At 33.0% G+C, this 21,763-nt stretch overlaps 2 protein-coding genes across 2 annotated transcripts; both read left to right on the top strand.

The window, feature by feature from the left end:
* Nucleotides 1-1,525: 1,525 nt before the first annotated feature.
* LOC133186757 (uncharacterized) lies at nucleotides 1,526-17,445 on the top strand. The gene is made up of 4 exons (XM_061322054.1): nucleotides 1,526-1,695; nucleotides 7,769-7,876; nucleotides 8,496-8,517; nucleotides 17,150-17,445. Exons 1-4 carry the CDS (start codon nucleotides 1,530-1,532, stop codon nucleotides 17,301-17,303), a joined length of 450 nt encoding a protein of 149 aa, XP_061178038.1. The 5' UTR covers nucleotides 1,526-1,529; the 3' UTR covers nucleotides 17,304-17,445.
* Nucleotides 17,446-17,577: 132 nt separating this feature from the next.
* Nucleotides 17,578-19,320, top strand: LOC133187227 (uncharacterized). The gene is made up of 2 exons (XM_061322584.1): nucleotides 17,578-17,700; nucleotides 17,800-19,320. The coding sequence occupies exons 1-2, from the start codon at nucleotides 17,613-17,615 to the stop codon at nucleotides 18,891-18,893; spliced, it is 1,182 nt and encodes a 393-aa protein (XP_061178568.1). The 5' UTR covers nucleotides 17,578-17,612; the 3' UTR covers nucleotides 18,894-19,320.
* Nucleotides 19,321-21,763: the final 2,443 nt, after the last annotated feature.

Raw genomic sequence — 21,763 nt, 5'->3', positions numbered from 1 at the left:
TCCGAGAGAAATTATTCCCTTTGCTATTCGTCTATGATTATCATTGTAAACAGTGTAATTAAAAGGTCATTGAATAAGATTTTTTTTTTTAAATAGCTAATAAATAGTAAGTCTATAATTTTTTTTTTTTTTTTAAAAACTACTTAGAGTGTAGATAATTTTAGCGTTCAATATCTTGGCGTTTTATTCAATACTAAGTTTACAATACCTATACGAGTATGCCCCGAAACATTCAGAATGCCTCCTAATCAATGGGGCTTCTAACTCTGGAGCGACTTCCTGAAGCGAACACAGAAGCAACCAAAGCGCCGGTACGTCACTTCTATCAGAAGCGACCGGTTACTTCTAGTTAATAGATAAAGATTGCATGCAACGCTCACGTAGACAGTTGCACAGGTAAAATACTGTTCAGCAAATCGCATGGCAATTTTGACTTACGAACATACTTACCGATATCTTTACGCTGGCCGTCTCCTTCTGCTGCTTATCTGCGACCCTATTCGTGACTAACTCTGTCAGTAACTGTATCAGTAACTAACTCAATTGAATCTCGGAGGCCTTATATATACCCTGGATATGTCACGTGATCAGTCCGTTCGGCATACCTGGGAACTCGGGGTTTTACGAACTCAGGGTCCTCTCTGAACGCCCTGTCCCCTTCCCTTTATTACCTATTGCCGTTACAATTTTATTAAATAGATTAATAATTATTAAATGAAATAATAATATGCATTACAAATAACAGAGCTCGTGCCCTATCAACAAAACAGTTTACCTTCCACCGGGTGTGATCAATTTGTTAAACTCTGCATACATCACTGAGCATGGACTAACAATACTGGTGAGTTGGTTTTCCTTTCTCACATTTCTACTCTGAATTTTCTGGATTATATCTTTAAATTTTTTTTCATTATTACACAACAAAATTTCTACTTTTCTTAAGTATTAAGGATAAAGTTTACTTTGTGAAAGTGCAAGGATGTTTCAATAAATTAAACGCGTCCCGAAATTTGTGGTTTCAATAACATCCAGATAAAATTAGTTTTTTATTATATTTCCGTGTGAAATGCTTTAGCAAGATATATCATGATATTATACAGAAAATTTTAGAAAATATTGACTTCTAACCTGTGTCTATGTCCATTTAAAGATGACTAAATGGTGGCTTAAAGAAGAAAATAATTTCTTTAAGTTTCTTTCAATCAGCCTTTAAGCCGTCTCTTTCAGCGAATACTTAAAGATGGTTTGTTGTCCTGTGGTTGCACAACTTATGTTTTTATATTTAGAAGGGATAGGATTTTTAATTATAGGGATTGATTTGTTTGGTACTTGTTGATAAAAATTCAGGTGCCGATGATAACCCAAAATGTCTTTTCTTAAGAAACACTATATGTTGAACATGCATAATCGATAACACTGTATGCTATAAATAATCTAACTCAGGTAAAATTGACATTCATTGACTACACGATAATTTCCGTGAATGATGAATATCAAATGGTTGAGTAGTAATTGAGACAACCGATACCATGTTTTTGGTAACTAAATCATGTCCAAGGGATGTTAGGGGATGGAAAACTCGTGGGAAGAACTTTAATTGTTCTAATCCAAATGAAGTATATCATTGCTTACCTGACGAAAACGGAAGGTTGGGAGAAACATGTACCAAAGGACCTGCAGGCTGGGTTGAAAAAGGTAAATTGTAAAAAGCGAAAGTGCATTTACCATTTCATGTATCATTGCTTTCTAATTTTATTTCCATTTTGAGAGTGAGTAATGTTGCATTAGTGATTTTAACTATCCTAAATAGATGAGGGGTCTTAGAAATTAGCCGATAATAAACACACCTAGTAATTCATGTACAAATATGAATAATAACGAGGGAGATACATGTAACTGTTGAGGTCTATACATTAAGAACTCCTCCGTAAAAGCAGTGTTTATATCTACGTTCTATTTTTTCATTAATCTCACAAAAAAACATAAGCATTTTTTTCTATGAATGAGTAACAAAAGAGCTTAAACATTAAATTATCTCATTCGTTCTATTATAATTCTTAAAAATACGTCACCTTTGATCACACCTTAAAGGTAGGGGAAAAAATCTTGTTATCAAGCAAAAAATTGTCTCAAAAGATAAATGGAGAAAGGATATGCTATTTAAATTGCATCCTTTTTAAATTCATTATTAATCTTGACCCACTGAAATGTATATGTTGTAATCTGAACCCTGAAAACAATAATATAATGTTTTTTTAAAAGAAGGGCACTTGATTCTAAACATTGCATTTATCAATTTTGAGAGTGAATATTTCATAACCAAAGAAATGTATACTAAATAATTATTTAGATTTATCCACACCTTTCAATTTTAATCTCTGACCCATTAAGAATAATTATTTGATTAAGAAAAGGTTTTGCTAATGTAGTCATCCTCATAAATTTTCTGGTATAGTTTTGGCTGTTTAATGATCTTACCTTTCAGATATGATTTGAAATGAATTTACATCAAAAATGACTTCGCAGAGCTCATATAGGAGAAACACTAGATAGAAGTGTTTAAGAAATATGGAGATAACGAACAGTATTCAAGCTTAAAGTCCATTAAAACAATACAAATCGGGAGCAGAGCAAACACGGACCTTCAGAAACATCAGAGGTAGGATCAGGTGCTATGAAAGAGTGAGCATCCTCTGCCGACTGGTCCCAACCGCCGTGTGCTCCTTGTCATAATCGGAAAAAACCGGAAAAATCCGTAGACATTTCAGTGTGTAAATATTGGCCTAACAATTAGTATGAAAAATGTCATTCAGCATTTGACTTAATGATAGATTGTAATTGTATCGACTATAAAATGTTGACTTTAAACGAGACTGTTGGTATCCATGTTTCATCAACTGTTTGTCAATTGTTTGCCTCGTTTTACAATTTGTTCATACGTAGAGCATCCTCTTGTGTATCGAATCAACTGGGAGACAAAACCCCATATGCAGGTGATGAGGGTATATTGCCACATAAGTAAGGGAAGTTGACGATTGAAAAATTGAAGTCAACACGTTTGTCATAAAGTTTTGTTGTTACGAGGGTCATTCCATAAGTAATGCAACATACAGTTTATCATAATAAATGTAGAAGCATTTAATTTTATTTTTTAACAGTTGAAAAGTTCTATTTAAGAACTTCTAATCACAGAAAACCCCATGTTTTTTCCTATTGTTGTTGCAAAGGAATTTAAAACTTTTAAAGTAAGCATGGTCACTACACTGAGCTGAAAACTGTTTAATGATCTCTGCCAAGAAGATGAAAATGAGGGCGTATATGAAAACTGTGCTTCATTACATAAATAGCTGAAGATATGATTTTGATATGTAGAAAGACTAGTCATTCACGCTGTATAGTTTTCAGACGGAGTTGGAAATTTAAAAGAAAAAAGTACAATTAAAATATTGACAGTCAAACTGGTCGATCGAAATCTGTAGGGGCACCAAAAATATCGATGCCGTGAGGAACATGATATCTGAAAATGCCAAATTTCCGTAGATAGATTTTGCTAAAACACGAAACATTTCAAAACAGTTTATAGAGTTCTGACAAATAAAATAAATCTAACTATAATTCTATCAGATGGGTGCCTTGTTTTTTTTTTTTTTTTTTTTTTTTTTTTTTTTTTTTTTTTTTTTTTTTTTTTTTTTTTTTTACAAATGCCTAAGTGAAAACACACGTTAAATGTGCCAATGGTCTATTTAAAAATAAACATGTTTACAAAAAAGATTTGATAACCTTGAGTGATGGAAACCGAAACATGGATGTACTTTCTTATAGCCGTAAAAAATGTGGAATAAAAGAGAAAGCTGTCGTCAAAGAGAAACAAGGGTTCGAAATATGTTTTATTAATTTTCTTTTTATTCAAGAGGCCCAATAAAACCTTAAAACTTATTTATTAAAATAATGAATACAATAAACGTTGTTGAAAGCATATTTAAGAGATATTGAGAGTTAAAATCCAAATACGGCATTATGCATATTTCAGTCGGATTTCGGCAAAATACTGCTCTGACGTCATAGGCGACAATTCGGTAATATGCACACTATTAATGGAGTTATCAATAACAAATGCAGCTAAATTACGAAAAATGCTGAAAAAAAATAATTCCTCATATGCTTTTCAATTACTATAGAAACATTAATTAGTTCAAAGGTATAAGGGTTTTAAAATATTTTAATTTTTTATTCAAAACATTTAGAACCTGTAGCTCTAATTACGGCAATGTTTCGTGATTGGGAAATTATTTTCCTTTAAAAACCTATGAAGACTTGCATAAATTGATATTATATACAAAACGAAGAATAACAAAGTTATATAATGTTTAATTTGTGAATCAAATAAGTTAATACATGTGATAAGATGACAAATCAAATTGCATTGTTATGGCGAGTTTCTTCGTCTTCGCTGCGTCTCCATCGCTATCGTCGCTGCTACTTTTACAATGTTAACAGATTTTTAACATTTTTTTTCTCGCTGACAATTCTAACATATAACGTTGAATATTCAATTTTAGATCGATAAAATAAGTGATTTGGTCGTCCACAACGAAGAAAATTCAGGTTGTATCGCGTATATTTTAGTAAGATTAATGAAGAGCCGATCAGCCATTGTCGCCTTTGACGTCACAGAGTCACGTGATCGCTATCTAATTAACTTAGATTTTCAATTCAGGGGATTTCATTTGAGTCAATAATTGGTTAATTACCGCGATATATCCACAGTAAAAACAGAGAATGTATAAATTTTGGTCATAAGGGACGTAATACTATTTTAATTTGAAATTAAACAGATTTGGCAGACTCTGTTGTGTCTTTTGTTTCAAGTCCACTGGGATATCGACATATGAATGGAAGTACAAGTATCTATTTTTAATTAATTATCCTTCGTCGATATATCTACATGTTGAGTTGAAGGCTAAGAAAACAAAATTGAACTCATACAAAAACAGTTTACCTTCCTTCCAATTTAGATGCAAGGAAATTATTGGAATATATCTCTAAAATAATGGTATACATGGCTACATTTGGCATATATTCAATAAGATGAAAAACGCGCAGTATTCGCCAGCTATAGGAGATAATTTACCAAACGACCAACGGTAGACAAACAATAAAATTAGTTGACTTTACGTCAGTAATTATAACAATATTATTCATAAAATAAATAAATATAGAGGTTTTCATGGTAACAAAGCAAAGATACACACAATTTATTAATGAAAAAATTAAAGATAAAATCAAGAAAGTTCAGAGTAGAAATGTGAGAAAGTAAAACCAACTCACCAGAATTATCAGTCCGTGCTCAGTGATGTGTTTAACAAATTGAACACGTCCAATCAATTGTGTCCCGAAATTCGTAGTTTCAATAATTTCCAGATAAAATCAGTTTTTTTTTATAATACCGTGTGAAATGATAAAGCAACATATAAGTCGTGATATCATAAAAAAAATTTGAGATAATATTAACTTCAAATTTGTATCTATGCCCCTTCAACCACTGGTGATATCCCAAAAGAATATTGAGTCAATGCGCGCGCGGTTTACCTTCAATTATATTTGTATAAAACATTCAGTATAATATGAGAAATACTGGATGTAGTTGAGAATAACAATGAAAACTTTCACACCAAGAAAACCATTATCAGTCGAGGCTGCGCTGTTTTCCTCAAGTACATGCAGTTTTTATGTATTCAAGCAAGTGAACTCGATCTCATTCACATTTAAGAGAGTGTTTGGTAAGTCTGCAGAATTTAGCAAAAAATCAGTTTTAATCAATCTGTAATTAATTTATCTTCATAATAATTATTAGAGAAATCTTTAAATTTTGTATTGGTATCCCTATAATGAAAAAGGGTGAAGATAACGTACAGTGATCGATCTTATAAAAACTTTATATAACATAAATCTGTAATCAGGGCATAAATTCCAGATGTGGGATCAGGTGCCTAGGAGGATTAAGCATCCCCTGTTGGCTGGTCACACCCGCAGTAAATCCTATGCATTGATCAAGTAGATAGAACATTCCTAAGTCAGATTTAGTATTAAAACAAGGGTCAAACAATTGGTAGGAAACAAGTCAACCAAAAAAAAAAAAGACCCAGTGATAGGTTATATTTGCTTATAAGGTTATTATAAACGACCATAGAATTTACGGAATGCCGATTTTAAACGAAGTTGTTGAAATCCCTGAAATATCGACTTATGTGTGAGTAGCCTGCCTCGGTTAAAAAACTGGTCGTACTCAAAGCATAGTATTGTAAACTTATATCAGACACATATTCGAATACTTGTATATTTTGTTTTCAATAAAAATACATATAAACTACATTTGAATCACTAGAATGATTTAATTTGTAAAATGTGTGGAAATTTTGTTTGTATAAAATAACAGTAATTATTTTAAAAAAGAGAGAGAAAATGCGCACATGACGCTTATCGATAGCCCTGCCACCTATTAATACTGATTAGATGACCCAAAAGCCACAACCAAAATACAAATGTATGGTTACTTCGATTGTGATTTGTAGCATAAAAACATTGTTTTTGTAAAATTAATGTACCCAAATAAAATGATGTAGCTGTTGGTCTTTCTGATTCTTGTAAAGTAGCTTGAATTTACATTTTTAGTGGAATTTTTTGGTAGAGAAATCTCAAAAGACCCAAAATGTGACTAAGTGATACAATAGAACAGCGGTTTATAGTAGTTCTTTCTTGCTTCTTTATAAATTATGATACTTTTTATTCCAAAAGCAAGTAGTTTTGAATAATATTTGTTAATCGAGTTTGATGAAGAATATTGGACCTCAATATATGATAGCTATTTCTATCCAGTAAGAGATAAAATGGAGGCCAGAACTAAGTCAGAATATTTGTTCATTGATATCAGTTTAAAGAGTTTCAAGAATTCAAAAAGAAATTAATGGAATTTATAGACAAAGGTATGTTTCCAGGGAAACTAGATTTACAAAAAATTATACATATTTTTTCAAATAAAATTTTCATAGCAACACGATATTTAGAATAATTTTTGAACATTTTTTTTATCAAAAAGTTTACCCAAACCATCGCCTATAAAAACGTTTTTCCTGTTATATAGAAAATGTGCTCTGGAAAAAGATAGATACAAAACAAATATACAGATACTCATTAATCATCACTTTTCGGTATTATTGCCTTGATAATCAAAAAAATTCAAATTCCATCCTCGAAATGTGTTAAACGGATCTTTTTTTTTTTTATCACTCTTTCACATTTTAACTCATAATTGCTTTTATTTTTTTTTAATAAACGTGTTTCTAATACAAATGAATGAAGAAATTGTTGCTTTTAAATGCTTTTTTTCCCATGGTTTGGTATGTAACAATTTTTTTTCCCAAATATCTTTATCATGTGAATAAAATCCTCCTTGCCTTTTTCGAAACAGTATCTTTCACGTTTCTTCATTGCTGCAAACTATAAATGTGCTCAAACGTTCGGGCACGTTACCATGGTTATCATAACACATTGCTGTTAATGTTTGCCTGATATGATTTGACGGAAAACTGCACTCACTCTCCATACTGACGCAATGAATAAATAATTCATATTTTGATTACTGGAAAAATATTTTATTCTTTTAAATTTCTATGCAGTTAGACTTTAAGATAAAGCTTCTTACTATATCAATGCAAAAAGTCACTGAAAAGATAATGCACTACAACTTCGAGATTTTTTTCGTTGCAAGATTTCTGTCCCGAGTACAATAGAGACACCAATGATGTGAACACAGTTCCTTGTCATATTTCAACTGACTGTCCAGATGAAGCATTTAAAACCAATGAGGTTTATAAATGTAAGTATCGACACATATATTGATCTACATGTCCATACTTTTGAATGTACATTTTTGCTTTCTCTCTACAAAAGGACTAGTTACCATAAATCTCTACACAGAAAAGAATCTGATGTACAATGTACGGTTGATTGAATTCTTTTGTTTTTGAAAATTCCTTGATTATTCCCAGATCTTTTGGTTGTGATACAGATTTCATATGTACAGACAAAGAGGTCTTGTCTCAAGCAATTTCATAAGTAAATAGAACAAACACTGTTAATTAGCTTAAAATCAAATAAACTTATTTAGACGTACATAGCTACTGTTTTAGACAAACATATATTATTCATGGCAGACGAAAGAAGGATTTAAGGAAACAGGCTAGGAACAAAACATTAGATTATGAATTGATATATATTTTAGACGCTTTTGGTTGTAAATGATGCATATACTAAATCTCTAAAATATCAAGAGATTGCAGACTTTCTACGATGTTTCAATTTCTTTCTTATCGCCATACACTTTATAAATCTATGCAATTTTATTGATATTTGAATTACTTTTGTTTGTAGCATCTGTCCTTAACTAACCTTTCTTTGTCACTCTATAACTAAAAACATTTTTGATTGATTTTCAGATCCAGTTTGTCTACAGGGAAGGTATGTATGACAGAAAAAATGCAGTGGGGGAAACTTACTAGTGTAGAATTAATAATATTCATTTTCATTCATACGTTGATTCGATGCATCCCTTTGACCTCAAAATAAAAAACCACGACTGATGCTGACACATCTTTCATGAATAGACGTTTTACTTAAGACATTAATGGTCTTTCAAATATAATAAACATGAACATTTTGGCCCATTCAAGCTTCTGTATACAATTCTAAAAATAGTTCCACGAGTACATCTTAACCTCTCTGATGCTAAGAAATCCTTCTTATATTGATTTAATTTAATTTTGGTATAAATTGAATGTATACTCCGCCCATCCGCCATTCTTACGTACCAGAACAAGCAAACAAAAATGCACAAACTATACAATATATCCAACATGTCACATTCGTACAAAGTACAAAGCACGGCCTTTGCCATGCATAGTTTTGTTTAGTACGAAACTCCTTGGACGTTTAGGTTTGGCAGAAACAGAAATGTATCCGAAATACAAGTCAAGATTTCGGCGACGGCGATTTCATTGGCTTATCGAAAGGACACTTTGATGTGACCCCGAATGGGATGTTGTTTGATGTTTGAGAAGAATTAGTGTATTCGCAACATATAATTTTAATTAGATTGAACAAATAAGAGTATTTTTATTATATAGTGGTATCAACACCTCGATTTTCAACATTTCGATGACCGACACAGCTGTTGTGTATTGATAACTCCATTGTGGGTTAACAACTTATTTTGACCTTTTTTCAGGAGAGCTCATTTTCAAGAACAATAACACTTGCTAAATTTAGAACATACATTACATCCTTCCCCTTACAAAATTTGATACTTTCCATTTACATTAGGTTTTAGATAAAATTCATTATCAACTGTAACACAAATAATTTTGATGAAATATAAGTTCAGTTCAGTTTTCAATACAATTAACAGTAAAGTTCATTCTCGGCATCGCACAGGAAGTTTAACACAGCGGCCACTACGGGTAACATGCGCAGGGTCTTCGGCTGGTGGTTCGACATCAGATGTAGCTGTCTCTGTGACGGTATTTGGCTGCACATCTGAAGCTGTTGATATATCATTGGTTCTCTGAGTGTTCTTTCAACGCAATGTCGCATCGGTATATGCAGGGACATCATCTCTGGAGACTGAGTTACTTCGGACACGGGCAGGTCTCAGGAACTTGTGGTTCCATCTGTAGCATCTTCCTTTGTTCTGGATGACATACGAACAAGTGCAAGTCTTTAACGAATCCGCTTGTCCATTGTCCTGATTGGCTCTGCATCATTACTTGGTCTCCTGCTTTGAGAGCTTTTAGTAGTTCCTTCTTTACATATCTGTTAAAAAGTTCTCCTCCTGTTTTTCCTGTGGAAATTTCATCTTGACCAATGTGTCATCTACACACGATTTCAATAGAGGGACTGCAGTAGGTAAGATAGAATTAAGTCTGCGTCCTAGAAATAGCTGGGCTGGACACATATTAATACCATCAATGGTGGTGTTCCAATACTCCAAAAGAGCTAAGTATGAATCTTGAGATTTAATGAAAAGACGTTTCATGGTCTGAACCATTCGCCCTGTCTGTCCATTACTCTGAGCATGGTGCGGATTGGTCGTGGTATGTGTGATGTAATACGATTTCACAAACTCCTTGAACTCATAACTGCCGAACTATGGTCCATTATCACTAATAATGATATCTGAAATTCCGTATTAGGAAATCATGCGGTCTGATCTCACACTTGTCCACGCTGAGCTTCACTGCCATGTTCAGCTTCTGTGGTTCCCCATACAATGATATTATTAATAATTGCTTCTGTTCCATCGAGATCCTGAATCATTTCGGATATCGCACGTTGAAACACTTCAGGTGCGGACATTATTCCAAAGGGCATTCCAATGAATCGATAACGTCTAAACGGAGAACTAAATGTGCAGAGTTTCGAACTCTCATCATCTAGTTTGGTCTGCCAAAATTCGATTTAGGTCACGAGGATCAATGCAAATCCTGATTTTTTCATTCGGCTTCGTAACAGTTACCATTGAGTTGACCCATCTCGTCGACTCGTGTTGCTACACAATCACTCCTTCACGCTTCATTCTGTCGAGCTCTTCCTTGATCTTATCACTCAAGGCTATTGGAATCATGCGTGGAGGATGTATCACTGGCTGAATGTTTTCATCCACCGTGACTTAGTGGTGCTTGGTAAACATCCAAGTCCACTGAATAAGTCCTAATAATCCTGGGGAATGCCATGTGGTACCGTACTGTTTTTCCTCTCAATGCTGTGTATTCGCTGAATGAGTCCTGGCTTGGAACATGTGTCAGCTCCCAGAACAGGATTCACCACAGCAATGTTAAGGCTTCTCTTAGCTTTAAAATGCATTCAAAACATAAATGTAGTATTTCGAGGTTAGTTCTGATTTTTATTTGTAAGATATGCACCTAAGAGCAGCCAATTTAAATTAAGGGTTCTCTCGGATATATATAAACGTGGTTGGTAAGATATCACATGACTTTGTTGATCATGTGACAGTCATTTATAATTTTTTGAAGTTTTTCAAATAAATCGCTTCGGCACAGCCGATTAACACAATAATTATAAACATTTTGTTATATAAATAAATTTGTCTTATCCTTCTGATCCCGAAACTTGCTTGGGAAAAGTGAAAGCATTACTTGAGTACATAATATTTCATGAGAAGTTTAAACTTACCGACACATTCGAGGGTATTTTCAACTCACTATCGTAATTTGTATTAAAATAAAGCCATCACAAATTTTTCCCAATCAAGATTCAGATAGAAAACAAACTCCTTTAACAAATTTCCGCAAAAAATCTCAAATTAATCCTCATTAATCACCTGCGTCAGGCTCTTTTATCCTCACACTGTAAATTTTACCTAAAACCACGGGTGTAAAACAGTACATTTCAAAAGTATATTTTTAAAAGCATGTTCAACTAGCCGAATTTCAATCAAGGATAACTGAGCAAAGAACTTTGAAATATTCGGCTATACAATATTTAAAACACAATTAAGACACGTGAATTTTTACAATAGGGTTCTAAAATATTACATGCAGTTCAAAATAATGCGCAAAGTTTACGACACTCTCCCTGTCATAACAAATCAAGTTCGCAGTGGCTTGACGTCATTTTTCATTATGACGTCCGATATTTGTAGTTCAAAGAAATGTCAGCACAGAGTGCACAGCGATACTCTATGGGAAACAATAATGTAGAATTTCACATATTGCAGCATTGCATCCTTCTGTAGTGGTCCTGGAGGTACCGGGCACGGATTGCCTTGCTACCTCCGATCACGTGGCACATGGCGCACCTGTTGTGACGTGTACCCACACTCTGTATCAGACGCATATTCTGTAAGTCTCATTTGTGTTGATATATAGTCGACGGTTTGCTAAGTAATAAAGTGCGAATCTTACTTAATAGTACTTAATAGTCTAGAGAAATACAATAATTCTATACACAGGGTTGTATAACAGTACCAGCACAACAAATATAGTGACCATAGAATGACTTCAGTGATGAAAAGGTTGGAGCAACTTTCAGGTTTTTTGTCTGTTTTCTTGAGATCTTCTGATGACTAAACATTACACTTTGCTCCGATGTCAAGTTGGAAGTGAATATTAGTGTCCTTCACCTTCACTGTTTCATACCATTCTGCATCATGATTTTCACCATTAATATTCACTGAACCAATAAAGAATTCTTCATCTGATGTCTCTACAGCATATATAGTCTTTGTTCGATCTATTGTTTTTTTTCCTTTGAACTAGCGCCAGCATGCTTTCTTCCTGTGTGTGACACTTAACTGCAAAGTGGTTTGGATTTCCACATTTTCTACTTGTTTCACCATATGCAGGACATCGTTTAAACTCATGAGTTTGGCCACAATATTTACAGTCTTTCACTATCGATTTTTTAATTTCACTTTCGCTTTAAGTCGGTGCTGACTTCCGGCTTGAGGGTGTTCTACCTTTCGAGATTCAATGTGCCGATTTGTCTTCCAAAGACTGTATTTGCTGCTTAGAAATTTCACATGTACGCGCTAAGTTAATAGCTTTCTCCACGGTCAAGTCTAAACCTTCAACAACGCTCTTTTTTCACGTATCTTGTGATCCTGGGTACCGAACACGATAGCGTCTCGAATCATATCTTCCTGATCCTAATAGGCTGAGATCTGACAGAAATTTTTCAAACCTTTCTCCTTATTTCTGTGTCCTACTGGGGAGCTTGACACGATTTAACTTCGGTTTCACGTGATTTTCAAATTTCTCCCTTATCACTGAGAATTTCTTACTATCTTCCTCTGATAGGTTCCACGTTGAGTACATATCTCTCCCCTTGTCTCCTATCCAAATCATCAGATAATTACAATGTTCCTCTTCCTTATTTTTGCTCAACGTGCGCCATTCCTCAACGAGATCCTGTACGTGGCTCCCAGTTAAATTTCGGCTTGACAGCTGGATTCATTGCATTCATCACAATCCTTGAATCCTCCTCTGTACAACTGCAACACTTATTTCTGCAGATGGCGATGGAAAAAGGGAGATATCAACTGCTTCTGACACCATGTAGTGTATTCATAACTCCATTGTGGGTTAACAACACCTTTTGACCTTCTTTTTCAGGAGAGCTCATTTTCAAGAACCATAACTCTTACTAAATTTAGAACATACATTACAATAACGACCTTGTCTGGAACTACACCTTGTCGCTAAGTAAATTGTTGACTGGTGATTTTAATACAAATTTTTGGCCCATTATTTTCATACTGAATTGTCTACTGAGTACTCCATTTATGAATGCAAAGGGCCTACTTGTGTGTGGAAGTATAATTTTGAGTTTAAAGTATATGTACAGATCAACAAATCCAAACATACAATTTCTGAAGACTTCAATAACATATTATCAATAACATATTTGTCTTGAGGCACCGTTCTATAAAACGTCTACCTACCACAATGCATATAGTTTTTTCAAGGATGGTGGGAAAATTTATGTTTGATGGTACAGTGGGGTTCGAGAAATTCGACAATAACTAAAAAAAATGTATAGTTCCCTTTCAGGACGGAAACCAGTCGAAATTGAGGACATGATGATAGGTCATAACAGTGCTATGTAATTCAATTCTGACTTTAAACGAAGTAGTTTAAAACACAACAACACCATGTCAATATTTGTCAATATTCTGCCTCGGTTTAAAAATTGATCGTACAGTACCGACCAGACACAACCTAACAGAAAGCGAACCCAGAGCGCACCCCGGGTTCGCTCTCTGGGTTCGCTTGGGGTCCGCTAGTGCTGACCCCGAGCGAACCCGGAGCGCACTCGTAGCGAACCCCCAGCGAACCCAGAGCGAACACTGAAAGCGAACCCCAAATTCAGTAGCGGTCCCAGAAAGCGAACGCGCGTTCGGTGTTGCGTAACAGAGATGTCAATCAGGATTAGCGATTAATTCATCAGCGCATCGACCAGTCAACATGCCAGTTTGTAATCTAAACATTGTACAAGCAAAGCGTGTGAATGTACAGTGTAAAAATATTATTAATATGATTTTTAAACATGATTTTACATCGATATATTTTAATTCTCCAGACAACATGCAATATTTACACATTTATTTTCATTATTTTTTATTTTCAAAATCTATTAATACATTATATATTTTTATCATCCAGGTAGCATGTTACATGTATAATTACATATTTATTTTCTTTATATTTTTAAAATCCATTAATATATAAATAGACATTGCGTAAATTTATCAGACAATAAGTACTTTTATTCATAATAGAAAAAAAAAGATAATAATGGTTATAACAGTTGTTACTAAAAAAAAAAAAAAGAAAAAAAAAGGTCTTCGATAAATTATAGAATTTTATTATCTCAAGATACAGTAAAAGAACATGTACGTGCTTTAATTTAATTATTTTTTATTTATTATTTCAATTTACATGCACGTTTTAATTTATCCAGATCAACACCGAAATTATCGATCTTAATAATTGATCATGAAAAAAAAAATAAATGTACGTTGTACAGTATAAATGTGAAATTTGTCAATACGTAAATTGGAGAAAAAAATCTCATTTTTTTTAACTACTATGATATTCTTTTTTAATTAATCTTTTACCAAAATTTAAATACATTTAAATACATGTATATAGGGAAAGAATATTTTGTTAATTATCCTACATGTAGACCTTACATTGTATGTTTTTGAATTTTTGTAACTACTTGCAAGTCAGTCAAAAAAAAAATGCTTATCACTTTCCTTCGCCTCGATATATATAATTGTACAGGTTTACATGTTCACGAACCTCTTACATGTACTACATGTAAATTTCGAAATACTTTATATGGATATAAAAAAAAAATACTAAATGGGTACGTTTTGTACTTGTGCATGAAAAGTACACGTAATTCCAACATTAGTAAATTGAATTTGCAAAGATACTTTAATATGAAAACGTACAGATATTTTTTCATTGCATAGGTACCTTTAATTTTAACACTTTAATAATTATAGTTTAAGTGAAGCCAAGGTAATCACGTGTCGGTAATCATCCACCTGTTTCGAAGATATTGCGGGTACTAAGAGCAATTGCGGTGGGGTTTTTTAATTGACACTTGCTAGCTGGATGTATACTGTCTCCATGGTAACGGTATACCTGAGTATATACTCCCCCTACATTCGATGCCCCTTAAGTTACATGTACCTCGACTGGGCACGTTATCAATGAGAAATTCAATTATTATTCTTATATTTTTTTGATTTTTGAATTTGGAAACGTCATTGTTCTTTTGTACGTTGTATGAAGAGTACATGTTCATATAATTTGCTGCCACCTGAATGCTGAAAATCAGTAAAATAGTTTTACGAGAGTGAGAGAGAGAGAGCACTGTATATTATTTGAAATTAAAATCGCTACAACCGGCCCATAGAAAACAATTCGAATACGGAGAGGGGTGGGGGCTCATCGAAATAAAAAAAAAAAAAAAAAAAAAAAAAAAAAAAAAACATCGGGCGTTATTATCTTAATTTCATCTACTTCATCATGCGAGTTTACAGTTATTGAATTCTTGTTTTGTTTGTTTTCTTTCTTGTTTTTATTTATTTTTAAACATTAAGAATTTTGTTTGTTAACATGCCGCTCCAGTATGTACATGTATGTAGTGGGGGGGGGGGGGGGATCATGAACCAGTAACACAAACTATTCAAGTGATCATTTACATGTTTTTGAAAACAACTTAAAAAAATTAATATATTCTTATCAGTGGACCAGTTATTAGTTTTTGTTTGTTTTGGTTTTTTGATCATTGTTGTTGTTGTTGTTTTTTTTTTATAAGTCTTCCGTTCAACTCGCCTTAAAAAACAATGATTTAATGCATGGGAGTAAATTATAAATGATCTGTAAAACGAAACTCAAGTTACACTGTATGAGAATTTTTAATGATTATCACGACCTACATATACAAGTAACGGACCACAACCTAGCTTAAATATAAACTGCTAAATATGAAATCTTAACATTTTACGTGTACAGTATGTCTCAGCTATTTCATAGATAAGATCATAATTCAGTTGTTTGTCTTTCAAACATTTAAATTACGATTTAACAATTGCAATTACAAATGGAAGTTCAATCTTATTTTAAAACGCATGAATAAAGTAAACAAATGAATTTGAAAGCTTTTTTTATTAAGATACTCTCAAATAAATTTAAAAATAAATTTAACACCTTTTCTTCTTTTTTCTTTCGAGATATACTTAGCTTGAAAATTTATCAACATTCTCCATATTGTCACTTACATGTTTATGTTTCGATCGCAATATGAACAGTAATGATCGATTTCACTACCGTATTTGGAATATACAAGGGGCGGGGCTTACTGGCGGCAAGATTAGAGCGGGGTCCGCTTCACGCATGAGTGCGTAAAGCGAACCCGGGAAGCGAACGCCGGGTTCGCTCTAGCGGACCCAGAGCTGACCCCGAGCGAACGCAGAGCGAACCCGAAGCGCACCCAGAGCGGTCCCAAATTTTCTGAAAGCGGACCCGCAGCGAACCCAGGAAGCGAACCCGGGGTGCGCTTTGGGTTCGCTCTGGTGTTAGCTTTTGTCCGGTCGGTACTGTATTTGAATTCTGGAATATTTCTATATAAGGGGGAAAGTTGAGGATGGAAAAGCAGATGTCATACCGTTTGTCATATAGATTAGTTTCTTAGTAGTCATTTATGTCTGTAATCAGTAAAATATTCAAGTATGACGCAGATGTTGCAGACTCTGTGGTTTCTTATACTTCGACATCACTTGTAAATATCGAGTTTACATACGATTGAAATAAGTATTGTTAATTAATAAAACGACGTGGATATATTGAATTGAAAAGTTGGGTAATTCATAGCTTTTTTTAAAATAAACGAAGGGAAAATACATTTCAATTCATCAAAAGGAATAGATTTCACGTCTTTCGATTTTTAATAATTTCCAGTAATTAGAGTATCCTTATTCTTATTCCTTAGAGTATCCTTATTCTTTATTTTACATAAATAAGTTGTTCAGTTGTTTGTGTTTTTTCTCTCCTTGCAGTTCTTCTGCTCATGATGGCGGAACCTCATCTCTACCGTGGCATATTATAGGCGTGGCTGTTGGAGTAATTGCCCTCCTTGTTGTTTTCAGTGTGGTAGCTCTTATCTGTTACAGAAAGAGAAGACGTAGAACAAGTTTGATCATAAATTTATAACAATATTTGAAATGGATAAAGGAAAGCAAAGTATCATAAAAAGTTATATAGTGTCTCAATATATGAAGGCATGCATAAAAAAGATAATTAAAAAAATCTTCTTACGTTATATCCATAGATATGTAATTGTTTTGGTGGTAAATCGTGCTCATTGATATATTTCCGACTTTGAGCAATGTTTTCCTCATTAGTGAAAATTTCTTTTTTTACAATCATACGTGTATGACGATTTTGTTTTTTATAGAAGAGAACTTTTATTAAAGTAATTCATAAAACAAAGAGCATAACAGAATTATATTCAGTCTAAGTATGTTTAATTTGAAATTATCTAAAAGAATTTCCATTTTAGAGAAAAGCCCAAATGAAAAAGATGAACAGATTCCTTTATTAATTAAAGGTATAATTTTGAGTTAAATTGCAATTCAATGAAGCCAAAACAATTTCCAAGTACTTTAATAACATTTATAATAATAATAATAATAACATATTTGTCTAGAGACACCGTTCTTCAAAACTTCTACTTTCCACGAGGCAATTAGTTTTCTCAAAGATGGTGGGAAAATTCTATGTTTGATAGGAAAATGGGGTTCCGGGAAATCGACAACGGCTAAAAAAGTATACAAGTCCCTCACTGGAAGGCGACCAATTGTAATAGAGGACATACTGAAGTTTGATGTGAGTTCTTGTCAGGATTCTATCATCGTAGAGGAACCATTACCAAGAGAGGATATTTCTGACGAAGAAAAAAATAACCGTGTAGAAAAAATTATTTATTTATGCAAAAATATCCTGAAAACAAATCAAACATTTATGATTATTACTTCAACTGAAGAAGCTTGGGAAGCAATTGCAGATGAAGTTGAGAATTGTGACTTTGATGAAAATGAATATCGCTGTATTGATCTTAATTGGAAGAATTTATCAAAATGCGATAGGATTCAAATCTTTCACACCATTTTCCAGTTTCACAATCCAGATAAACCATTCTCTATTGTAGAAGAAAATGTAACAAGATTTAAAATTAATAGTTTTGGATTCCCGGAAACCTGCGCCTTGTTTTCTAAATGTAGCGAATTTCAGAAATCAAAAAGCGGTGTTTTATTCTTCAATAGACCACTGCGTTATTTAAGTTTATACCTGGAAAAAATGTGTCAAACTTCAAGAGAAAAACAAAAATTTCTCGTACTAGTATATATGAGTTTAAATAATATGAAAATAGATATGGACAAATCGAATGACAAGCTTTGGGAAATATTCAGATTATGTGGTCTAAACACTGACAGTGTACGTCTAAAGTCAATCATACCCTGGGAATTAGTCGTAAAAGAAGAGCCGTCAGTCTATGTGTTACAACACGAAGTTATTAAAAGAATAACACTCATAACATTTGGAAAGCTTTATTTCTCAGTTTTACTTCGGTTGTCATCGCAGAAAGATCTGGACGGCTGGATAAAACACAAGAAGAGAACATTCATAGTAACAGAATTATTGGAGGTCGGTACCAAACAAGGCTCGGAAATGGAACCATTTCTTGAAATTGGCGACGAGCAATGGATTGAATATCAGAAAAAAATGGGAAATACACTTTAACAAAAAGGTGAAAAAAAGGGTTAAAACAAAATAGCAAGAATGATACTGTCGGACGTCTTGAATACTAGTTGGAGTGTGGATTGATTTTTTATTTGCTGGTAAACACTATCCAAGTGTAAATCAAGGTTATCTATTGTTTAGGTATAATATTGAATGAAAATTCCTGTAAAAAAGAGACTATTACGCTTTCAAGTTTTATTCCGTGTCTATTGACCTATTGGCATATTCCTATATAGCAATTAAATATATTTAAATTAATATACTCTCTAGTTTCTATAGACTTTGGCTTTCTGTGTTATTATGACAATCCTTATTGTTTTTGTATTTATTCATATGGGTTTCGGCTTTTTTCGTTTCGATGTGGAAAAACATATTGCAGTGTTAATGAAATTCCAATCAATTTTTTTATGAAAGTAGATTATTATGATGTTTTCCAATACGTCATGCTTGTAATTTAACATACATTCTATCAGGTATTTAAAGTTACATTAATTATGTTATTGTTATTATGTAATATCATTAATTATACAATTATTTGCTGTGGTTGTAGATAATGAGCTGAGCTCATTATATGTGTATTTATATTGTTGACTTACAGATCACGTTTTATTTCGATTGACCCATTTTCAAGAAGTTATTGCCCTTAGACTACCGGTAAGAAGGCTGCTAATTTTTCACTCTTTTTGGACTTATTTTGCTGTGCTTTTACATAGTGCGCTAAGTATATAAATGACCTACAGATCAAGTTCGAGTTTTATATTCATTGACCCATATTCAAGAAAATTAATGCCCTAAGTATTAGAACACTTCTAAGTGTTCACCGTTTTCAGGACATGGTTTTTCTACTTTGTTTGTACTTAATCATGTTTTTACTCTTTTAAAATATAGTGTGGTATTGGCACTGGCAGACACGTCGCCCATTATAAAAGTACGTCACGCCTTTGAGTTAATAACTAAGGGACAAGACCCAAAGAGTTCAATTACTGTTCTTCGGATAGTACCCTCGGCTATCAAATATATTATACACTTATCCACTGGCGAGTGGGATAGCTTTTTTATCAAACCCGCGACAAGCCCGAGGGGAATAGTTCCTGTCAAGGGTTTGATGAAAGAGCTATCCCACTCACAGCCAGTGGATAAGTGTTTTATTATACTGATGTGTATCATAATTTATGAGGGTTGGATTTACCAGATACTTCAGTTCCATTGGGGGAAAAAATGAAAAAAAATAATTATAAAAGTTTTGAACAAGTATCTGGAATAAGATAACACTGCTAGAATGAGCTGAAATTCTGACGCCACAATGCTACTGAAGTCAGGATGACATCATAATTAGTCTATAGACTGATTACAGGAAATCAAAATTGGTGGCAAAAATTACATGAAAATTTTCAGAGGGGCGGGTAGCAAAAACTATACCCCGGGGTATACCGTTGCTATGCGTGGAAATTTTCAGACTATGGTATGGGATACCAAACGAAACTTCTCCTACATATTTATGTACCCAAATTAGAAGGATTTGAAATACCCCCACCTTTCAGTATATTAAAGTGTAATTTTAATAATATTTTTATTATTTTAATGAAAAATACAAAAATGATTTTTTTTTTTTTTGCATAATTCTTTTTTCATAAGCTTAATATTATAGGCAGGCGTTTGCTAATATAAAGTGTATATAAAAACAAAAATGACAAGAAATATGTCTTAGTATTTTTTTAATTTTCAACAAAAAATAAGCGTAAAAAACTGGGAAAACTTTATTTCTTGAAAACAGACGGATAACATTTCATGAAAGTCTACAATAAGAATGTATCTTAATATGTTAGCAAAGTGAAATAAACAAATTGAAAATATATGTATAAATGGAAAATATAAAATGCATTTAAAATTTTTTGAATTAAAAGATCCGAGCGGAAGAGTTATCCTTCTTTATTTTCCTAGGGTTGAAAAAACCTGGGTGCTATTTTAGAAATGATGAGCATTTTTTCCCAACCATAAAAAAATCGCACTTTGTAGTTTTCAACTTTGAGCGGTTTTGAAAAAAATGCATGGACAATCGCTTTCCAGGACGTGTCTTGTTCAGAGCAATTGCATTCATCTGAACGTTTTGGGACTATATACAACAGCTAGCTGATTTGTGACCAAACAGTTACTTCTTGAATTAAATAACGAAAAAGTCCAGCTGTGGTTAACGTGATAATTGATTGGTGATAATTCAGCACAATGTGAAGTAATCGCACTTATCCATGCCTCACCGCACACAAGGTGCTGTACAGTTACTCAAACAATTGAAATACAGCTTTTGCTTAAAAGTGTTCAAAAGCAGCAATGTTGAAACTACCTTTTACAGGGGTTTGCTTTTTTAAATGTCCGTTGTACAATTATAAGTAAATTTATATACTTGCGATTTTTTGTCTGTTTTTACTTAAAATGCCGACTTGTGAGAACTTGCATTGAAATAGGCTTCAGAGTGTTCTTTTCAACGGTGTGAGTACAAATTTTGACCCGATAATAAGCACTCATGCAAATCAAAACAATACTTCAAACGGAAATACGTCATAACGTGGAGGTATCCCATACTACCTTAACAGAAGTATAATATATATATATATATATATATATATATATATATATATATATATATATATATATATATATATATATATATATATATATATATATATATATATATATATATATATATATATATTTGACTGTCGTCATGAGAAAAATGCTCTTAAGGTCAAAATTTCACAAAATGACTTTTTTGTAAATTTTGATAGCCGAACTCTTCCTGAATTCAAATATACATTACTTTTAAAAATATCTAATTTTTTCACTGTTTTATGCTCATTTTAGTACGGCGCTTC

Source organism: Saccostrea echinata, unplaced genomic scaffold (assembly GCF_033153115.1).
Source record: "Saccostrea echinata isolate AGI-Se365-2 ecotype Australia unplaced genomic scaffold, CSIRO_AGI_Sech_v1 ptg000014l, whole genome shotgun sequence".
NCBI lineage: Eukaryota > Metazoa > Mollusca > Bivalvia > Ostreida > Ostreidae > Saccostrea > Saccostrea echinata.
This window is presented reverse-complemented; position numbering and strand designations above follow the sequence as displayed.